The following is a 9,946-nucleotide window of genomic DNA, read 5'->3' as shown; positions in this document are numbered from 1 at the left end:
AATGTCAACCTTGTAATGCCCAAACAGCACAAGCAAGAATTAAAGAAGCAGATTTGAAATGGTAATTATGGCAGCTACTATTCACTGCCGCAGTCCGACTTCTTGATGGTTTTCTCGGAAGCGTTGGAGCCCACAGACACTTTACATGTGTAGACCTTCTCCTTGTTCCAGTCTGATGTCTGGATGGACAGATAGCTGCTGATTTGGAAGGTCTGGCCTGATGGTTGCTGAACAGCGGTGCTGGTAGAGACCCCACTGCTCACCTGACTCCCATCAGCCATCCAGGTAACATCTGCTAAACTCAAAGACGGACTGGACAGGCTGGCCAGACAGACCAGAGAGGCTCTGTTGGCCTGGAGCTCATCAGTGGATGGAGGGAAGATTGTCAAGACAGGAGGAGTGAGGGTGGAGTCTGCAGGAGATGGAGACATTCACCCAAACAATCAACACAGTCAGGAATGTAAAGAAAATACCATGATAATCTACAGCAGTGGTTCATCAAGTGCTCTAGCCCCACGGCCCACATTTTAAAGTTTAAACTGGTGATGGACATGCCATTGTTTCCTTTTGACAAAATGTTTGCCTATTTTGGAGCATTAGGCTATTTAGCCCCTTCCTGATGATCTAGGATGAGATGGTACCAATGGATTTCTTAGCTCTGTTTCAGAGGATACCATGCAGTATCTTCTCTCTGGCTTCTCTCGGACACCAGCGACCTCAAGGAGTAGAACTTTTTTTTTCATCCACACATCCGCGACCCACTCAAAACGGCCGCAGGACCCAGTTTTGGGTCACGACCCACCAGTTGAGAACTATTGATCTACAGTATTGTAATAAATTGTGATCACAATTTGAAATAATCTCTTTGAAGAACTAAACCAGTCCAGTTTGCCGCCAAGTGTGCAAAAAGAAATCATCAGCAGAGCTCATTTTCAAAATGTTATCAATCTATTTGGGAACTAAATCATTTCCATTTCATTACTCAGTTCACTTCAGCTCTGAAATTCAGATGATTCATTTTGTAAAACTGTTTCAATTTGCAAACCAAGATATTAACTTAATTATTGTTCTTTATAAAACACCATAATTATTTTCCATTTATTATGTTATCATTCATTGTGTAAAAGTACAATATCAAACAATGCATATTCACCATTGAAGAAAACATACTTTCATACACGTCAACATGGCTACTTTGCCTTCTTGAAAGAGGATATAATTCGATCAGAATTATAAGTATTACTTTTTATTTTACCAAATTAAACTAATTATTATTTAATTCCTTGTGTTAATTACTTGTGACAAAATATTGAATCTTGCAAAATTTGAATTTTGTGTGTATGATAAAGTAACAATCTTGAATTCCACTACAATAAAATAATTGTAGAAAACTATAGAAAACATTTCCGATATTGTGAGTGTGACCCTGACCATGACATACCTGCTTGATATCAAAGCAGATGTAAAAGCTTAAAGTGTCATTGAATGCGAGATTTAAATATTACAAATCATTAACACATGACTTCATTAGGCTGTCTTCTACTAACACACTAAAGAAATAACAGAAGTATCATCTATTATGAGCAGTTAAACAGTACTCACCTGTCACAATCAGCTTGGTGCCCTGTCCGAATACCACAGTGATTCAGTTTGCACACATGGCCGTACAAAAACCTCCAGACTCTCACTAATGAGGCGAGTGGAACTGAAACTCCCTCTTCAGAAACAATCTAACTTCCACTGTCAACATCTCGTTCCCTTCATGAGCCCATATTTCCAAAACCTCGCTGGACTTCAACATTGACTCTGAAATCTCTGCTGCATCATTTTGGTTTCCTGGGAATGTTAAAGTCCAGATATTATCATTGGAATCATAGTGATGATGGTGATGATGCTGTCCTTGATAAGAGTCTAGTTCATTCACACAATCCAGCAGTTTCTTCCAGATGTTGATGGGAATATTCCATATGTCTTGACTCATAGAGGCTTTTGTTCAACATCCGGTCTTGTTTTGTTCCAGGTTTGCTGTTTCGGCTTTGTTTGATTTGGCGCAACATCCATCAAAGCTGCAGATAGGTTTTTGTCATGGTGTGACTCACTGTGATACAGCTGCATTAGCAGAATTAGAGGTATCCCATGTCTGACAGAAATACTCAGCAGAGTCTCCTGCCTCGGCTTGCTTAATGATGAACTGGTAATCTATAGTTGATGAGGATTTAGAGTTGAATCGACTGGAGGAGAATCCTGTTCCAAAGGAATTAGGCGATGTGTGACTCTGGTAAAATCTCAGAACATACTGAGGAACCCCACCAGGAACCTGTTTGTACCAATAGACGTATTGTCCATCATCTCTCTCAATGTTGCAGCTCATAATGACCTCTTGACTTGGAGAAACTGCCTGGACAGCAGGCGTCTGGGACAGCACTTTCACTCCTTCAACATCTGTCAACAAACATACACAGAAACATGTGTGAAAGGTTTACAGATGGATCTATAGCCTGGAAAAGGAATAAGAAGTAATAACTTACATGTTAGAGCAGTGATGATGGTGCAGAGGGTCCCCAGCATGTTGTCTATAGTGTGTGGTGTAGACCTCTGCAGCTGAGAGATGAGCAGCACCAGAGTGAGGAGAGGAGACACTGAAGAAGAAGCTTATAAGGAGGAGAGGAGAATGGGAGGGGGAGGGGTTTCAACACTGAACAGTTTTCCATTAATAAATTACATAGATGATGTATTTGATTTCACATAACATCAAGTCATTCCAAAACTTCTCTTCATGAGAATTCATAGCTATTCAGGCTCATATTATAATGGTCCCTTCAAGCTGTAATAAACACTAATGTTCTATGATAGCAGGGCAGCGAATAATGCTATATTGATCCCAAATAATAATAATAATAATAATAATAATAATAATAATAATAATAATAATAATTATTATTATTATTATTATTATTATTATTATTTATGAGAATCCCGTCATGACTCTCTGAATTTTCATTAGCTCATTGTTGAACTGCACGTGCAGACTTGACGGTAAAAGCGTTTGATTTGGTTATTTTAAAGTTGATCCATGAGATTCTCATGTTTTGGAGAAATATTTGGGGACAAGTGTTCATTGCTGTGGTGTTTCTGCACTGCACTTCTCACAGATCACTTTGCAATCAAACAATGTCACCATAGCTACTGTGAAGTCTTGTGCCTATCACAGCTCATGCAAACTTCTGGTTGATTTTTATCTGTTTATGAGTTTCTGTTGATTAACTGTTTATGAGTTTCTGTTGATTAACTGTTGTACGGTGCTGGAAGTGTAAAATGACATCAGACACCAGAGGATTTCTCCCAAGAAAGAAAGAGCGACCTGACACCAAGAGTTCAGAACAATAAATGAAAAGGTTTCATGAAGAGGCTGAATCACTTTTGTCTTGTATTAATCAGTCAAAGGGATGAACAAAGCAAGTATTTATTTTTTATGAAAGTGTCACAGAATATGATGATACATTACTGTTTTTAATGTATTTATTTATGTGTGTTAATCCACTGTGGAGGTTTAATGGTTTGTAACAATTGATCTATAATTCTACATGTGAGGATGTTACAGAGGGAATTGGTTTGAAGGGCTTCAGTCTCAGTCAAGATGTGTCAGACTCCAAAAAGCAGAAGTATCTAGTGAGGAGGTTTTTGTCATGGTGTAAATCACTGTGATACGTGTTCATTAACAGAGCTGTCCCATGTTTCACAGTAATAGACTGCTGAGTCTCCCTCCTCCACAGTGTTGATCATCAAACGATAATCTGTTTGAGACTGATGATTAGATGTGAATTTGGGAGAAGAGAAACCAGAGCCATAATATACAGTGCTGCCGTAGCTATGATGAAACCTCAGTACATACTGAGGAACTCCTCCTGGAACCTGTTTATACCAGCGAGCATCAGTATTAGTAACAGTCCCCAGGTTACAGTCCAAGGTGGCTGTCTCTCCTCTCCTCAGCGTCACAACAGGAGGCTTCTGTGTCACCACCGTCACACCACTCACACCTGAGAAACAACAAGATGACATGGAGTCAAGAGAAACACACAGGCTGATGAATCCAACATGAGCTGAAAGCTGCAGTAAATCAGCCTCCTTACATGTTAGAGCAGTGATGAGAGTGCAGAGGATCCCCAGCATGTTGTCTATAGTGTGTGGTGTAGACCTGCTTACTGTCCAGCTGAGAGATGAGCAGCACTGGAGTGACGAGAGGAGACACTGTACAACTGACTTATAGGGACAGAGGAGAGGAAAGGGGAGGGTCTTAGCCAAGAAACTTTAGAAAAAGTCACTGTACTGTACGTACTGTATACACACAAGTGATGATGGTATATTACTGGTGAAATATGATCAGCTGACAACTATAGAAAAAAAATCTAAGTTTTGGTGGCAGTTGCCTAGAGGTTAGAGAAGCAGGGCTGTGATTGGAAAGTCAGTGGATCACATCTCAGACACGTTTGGAAAATGTCGAGGAAAGTGAATGATTGCTCAGCAATTACTGTTGAGGAGCCATCGAGCAAAGCACTGAAGCACCAGTGGAGCTGCTCACTGGCCAACAGAAGGAGACTGGCTGTACTGGGAAGCTCCCAGCTGTGCTGTGAAGCACGGTGTTGCTGGATAAATTGATAAATAAATAAAAACATACAAATTTAAAGGTAAATATTTTAATTGTATTGATGCTTCTCTGATGTTAAAACATTGATGACAGAGCAGAGTGTCCAGGATGTTGTCATTGAACATGATCTGTAGAAGGATCGGTGGAAGAAGGATGAAGGTGTTGAGGGTTATTGACAATTTGATCTGATTTAATATTCGTAAGTCAACAGGGAGGCTTCAACTTCAAGTCACGATGATTCTCCTCAAAGTCACTGACATTTCTGACATATTTAGTTGATGTCTTTTCAAACAGTAGAACCTGAATTAGAAAGTATAAGAGAGGATGGGCAGATAGAGATGTAATGGGCTGTGCTTTGCAACAGGTATTACTGTAAGGCTATAAAAACAATAATGCTGCTTGTCAATACGTTTTATCTGCCTATATGGTTTGAATGCATATATTGTATTTGTTGATCCCAACAGTTTTGCTAATGTTGTGTATCACTGTGATCCTCCAATTTCCGGAATTCCATGTATTACAATATTAGTCAGTTGAATATCTCATATCAGTTTGATTTGGACTGAAAACTAAATGTTTATTATGAGAGGTAACATGTTAGCGAAAACTGAAGAATAACCATAATGCTACCAACTCCAAGCACATTGAGGGACTCCACCTGAACCTGTTTACATCGCAGCAAACTCCTTCAGGAGTTAAATTCCAAACACAACAGACACATGGTCAGTTGTTCAGGTAGTGTGTTCATATTGCAGAGGCCTTTGGTTAACGAACGGCTTCAGCTTCAGTTAACTTCTGTGAAAGGATCAGAAATAAAAGCAGAAGTGAGCGCATTTCGTGAGGAGGTTTTTGTCATGGTGTAAATCACTGTGATACGTGCTCATTAACAGAGGTGTCCCATGTTTTACAGTAATAGACTGCTGAGTCTCCCTCCTCCACAGTGTTGATCATCAAACGATAATCTGTTTGAGACTGATGATTAGATGTGAATTTGGGAGAGGAGAAACCAGAGCCATATCTTACAGAGCTCCAGCCATGGTAAAACATCAGTACATACTGAGGAACTCCTCCTGGAACCTGTTTATACCAGCGAGCTGCCTGATTAGTAACAGTCCCCAGGTTACAGTCCATGGTGGCTGTCTCTCCTCTCCTCAGCGTCAAAACAGGAGGCTTCTGTGTCACCACCGTCACACCACTCACACCTGAGAAACAACAAGATGACATGGAGTCAAAAGAAACACACAGGCTGATGAATCCAACATGAGCTGAAAGCTGCAGTAAATCAGCCTCCTTACATGTTAGAGCAGTGATGAGAGTGCAGAGGATCCCCAGCATGTTGTCTATAGTGTGTGGTGTAGACCTGCTTACTGTCCAGCTGAGAGATGAGCAGCACTGGAGTGGCGAGAGGAGACACTGTACAACTGACTTATAGGGACAGAGGAGAGGAAAGGGGAGGGTCTTAGCCAAGAAACCTTAGAAAAAGTCACTGTACTGTACGTACTGTATATACAGTGATGGTATATTACTGGTGAAATATGATCAGCTGACAACTATAGAAAAAAAATCAAAGTTTTGGTGGCAGTTGCCTAGAGGTTAGAGAAGCAGGGCTGTGATTGGTCAGTGGATCAGATCTCAGACACTGGAAAATGTCGAGGAAAGTGAATGATTGCTCTGCAATTACTGTTGAGGAGCCATCAAGCAAAGCACTGAAGCACCAGTGGAGCTGCTCACTGGCCAACAGAAGGAGACTGGCTGTACTGGGAAGCTCCCAGCTGTGCTGTGAAGCACGGTGTTGCTGGATAAATTGATAAATAAATAAAAACATACAAATTTAAAGGTAAATATTTTAATTGTATTGATGCTTCTCTGATGTTAAAACATTGATGACAGAGCAGAGTGTCCAGCATGTTGTCATTGAACATGATCTGGAGAAGGATCGGTGGAAGAAGGATGAAGGTGTTGAGGGTTACTGACAATTTGATCTGATTTAATATTCCTAAGTCAACAGGGAGGCTTCAAGCTCCATGTACAAGGTTTGTTTGTCTTTTCAATTCATAGTCGCATAGGAGAATGCACATGTTTGATTGATTCTCCTCAAAGTCACTGACATTTCTGACATATTGTAAGTTGATGTCTTTTCAAACAGTAGAACCTGAATTAGAAAGTAAAAGAGAGGATGGGCAGATAGAGATGTAATGTGCTGTTCTTTCCAACAGGTATTACTGTAAGGCTATAAAAATAATAATGCTATACGTGTCAATATGTTTCGTCTGCCTATTGGGTTGAATGCATAATATTGTATTTGTTAATCCCAACAGTTTCGCTAATGTTGTGTATCACTGTGATCCTCCAATTCACAGAAAATCACATGTGTTACAATCATTGACTTACAATACAATTATGTCAGTTGAGTATCTCTTCTCCAAATTGATTTGAGATTAAAACATATCAGTTTGATTTGGACTGAAAACTAAATGTTTATTATGAGAGGTAACATGTTAATGAAAACTGAAGAATAACCACAATGCTACCAACTCCAAGCACATTGAGGGACTCCACCTGAACCTGTTTACATCGCAGCAAACTCCTTCAGGAGTTAAATTCCAAACACAACAGACACATGGTCAGTTGTTCAGGTAGTGTGTTCATATTGCAGAGGCCTTTGGTTAAGAAACGGCTTCAGCTTCAGTTACCTTCTGTGAAAGGATCAGAAATAAAAGCAGAAGTGAGCGCATTTAGTGAGGAGGTTTTTGTCATGGTGTAAATCACTGTGATACGTGTTCATTAACAGAGCTGTCCCATGTGTTACAGTAATAGACTGCTGAGTCTCCCTCCTCCACAGTGTTGATCATCAAACGATAATCTGTCTGGGACTGATGATTAGATGTAAATTTAGGAGAAGAGAAACCAGAGCCATAGTTTACAGAGCTGTAGCTATGATGAAACATCAGTACATACTGAGGCACTCCTCCTGGAACCTGTTTATACCACCAAGCATAATTATTAGTAACAGTCCCCAGGTTACAGTCCATGGTGGCTGTCTCTCCTCTCCTCAGCGTCACAACAGGAGGCTTCTGTGTCACCACCGTCACACCACTCACACCTGAGAAACAACAAGATGACATGGAGTCAAGAGAAACACACAGGCTGATTAATCCAACATGAGCTGAAAGCTGCAGTAAGTCAGCCTCCTTACATGTTAGAGCAGTGATGAGAGTGCAGAGGATCCCCAGCATGTTGTCTATAGTGTGTGGTGTAGACCTGCTTACTGTCCAGCTGAGAGATGAGCAGCACTGGAGTGACGAGAGGAGACACTGAAGAAGAAGCTTATAAGGAGGAGAGAAGAAGGGGAGGGGGAAGGATTTCAACACTGAACAGTTCTCATTAATAAATTTACTACATATATAGTATTTGATTTCACATGACAACATCTAGTCATTCCCAAACCTGTCGTCTTCACGAGAATTCATAGTTCTTCAGGCTCATATTGTAATCGTACCTTTACGTTGTACATGTCTAATAAACACTAATCTTCTAAGATAGCAGGGCAGAGAAAAATGCTATTGATATCTAAAATTATTATTTTATTATTATTATTATTATCATCATTATTATTATCACTTGATGAGAAGTCTGTTATGAATCGCGGAATCTAGATGACCTATGTTTTCTAGGTGAGTGACTGCAGCATTTTCATGAGCTTATTGTTGAACATAGGACTTGAGGGGAAACCTTTGATTTGGTTATTAAGTGTTGATCCATGAGATTCTCATGTTTTTGGAGAAATCTTTGAGGACCTCTTTGTTTATTGCTGTGGTGTTGCTGCACTGCACTTCCCACAGAACACTGCAATCACACAATGTCACCAGTAACCTGAAGTCTTTTTCCTTCAAGTTTCTGTTGATGAAGATTGGATTTCTCTATTGTTCTTCATATCTCTTCAGCCATGTGACTATTGCTGCTCATGCAAACTACTGGTTGATTTTACTCTGTTTATGGGTTTCTGTTGATCAACTGTTTATGCGTTTCAACTTTCTGTTGATTAACTGTTTATGAGTTTCTGTTGATTAACTGTTTATGAGTTTCTGTTGATTAACTGTTGCACGATGCTGGAAGTGTAAAATGGCATCAGACACCAGAGGATTTCTCCCAAGAAAGGAAGACCGACCTGACACCAAGAGTTCAGAATAACAAATGAAAAGGTTTCATGAAGAGGCTGAATCACTTTTGTGTTGTAGTCAAAGGGATGAACAAAGCAAGTATTTATTTTTTATGAAAATGTCACAGAATATGATGATACATTACTGTTTTTAATGTATTTATTTATGTGTGAGAATCCATTGTGGAGGTTTAATGTTTGTAATGATTGATCTATAATTCTACATGTGATGATGTTACAGAGGGGATTGGTTTGAATGGCTTCAGTCTCAGTCAAGATGTGTCAGACCCCAAAAAGCAGAAGTATCTAGTGAGGAGGTTTTTGTCATGGTGTAAATCACTGTGATACGTACTCATTAACAGAGCCGTCCCATGTGTTACAGTAATAGACTGCTGAGTCTCCCTCCTCCACAGTGTTGATCATCAAACGATAATCTGTCTGGGACTGATGATTAGATGTGAATTTGGGAGAGGAGAAACCAGAGCCATAGCTTACAGAGCTCACACCATGGTAAAACCACAGTACATACTGAGGAACTCCTCCTGGAACCTGTTTATACCAATAAGCATAACTATTAGTAACAGTCCCCAGGTTACAGTCCATGGTGGCTGTCTCTCCTCTCCTCAGCGTCACAACAGGAGGCTTCTGTGTCACCACCGTCACACCACTCACACCTGAGAAACAACAAGATGACATGGAGTCAAGAGAAACACACAGGCTGATGAATCCAACATGAGCTGAAAGCTGCAGTAAGTCAGCCTCCTTACATGTTAGAGCAGTGATGAGAGTGCAGAGGAGCCCCAGCATGTTGTCTATAGTGTCGTGTAGACCTGCTTACTGTCCAGCTGAGAGATGAGCAGCACTGGAGTGACGAGAGGAGACACTGAAGAAGAAGCTTATAAGGAGGAGAGAAGAAGGGGAGGGGGAAGGGTTTCAACACTGAACAGTTCTCATTAATAAATTTACTACATAATGTATTTGATTTCACATGACAACATCTAGTCATTCCTAAACCTCTCGTCTTCACGAGAGTTCATAGCTCTTCAGGCTCATATTAATCGTACCTTTACGTTGTACATCTCTAATAAACACTACTCTTCTATGATAGCAGGGCAGAGAAACATGCTATTGATATCTAAAAT

The 9,946-nt window shown here is 40.2% G+C and overlaps 1 protein-coding gene across 1 annotated transcript; it reads right to left on the bottom strand.

Annotated features, from left to right (window-relative positions):
* Positions 1-21: 21 nt before the first annotated feature.
* On the bottom strand, positions 22-9,611 carry LOC310772160 (immunoglobulin lambda-1 light chain-like; the record flags this gene model as incomplete). Its single annotated transcript, XM_083664604.1, has 4 exons — positions 22-412; positions 1,603-1,636; positions 9,153-9,478; positions 9,572-9,611. The coding sequence occupies 4 exons, from the start codon at positions 9,609-9,611 to the stop codon at positions 78-80; spliced, it is 735 nt and encodes a 244-aa protein (XP_083520730.1). The 3' UTR covers positions 22-77.
* Positions 9,612-9,946: the final 335 nt, after the last annotated feature.

Source organism: Poromitra crassiceps, assembly GCF_964638095.1.
Source record: "Poromitra crassiceps genome assembly, contig: HAP1_SCAFFOLD_2129, whole genome shotgun sequence".
Lineage (NCBI taxonomy): Eukaryota > Metazoa > Chordata > Actinopteri > Beryciformes > Melamphaidae > Poromitra > Poromitra crassiceps.
This window is presented reverse-complemented; position numbering and strand designations above follow the sequence as displayed.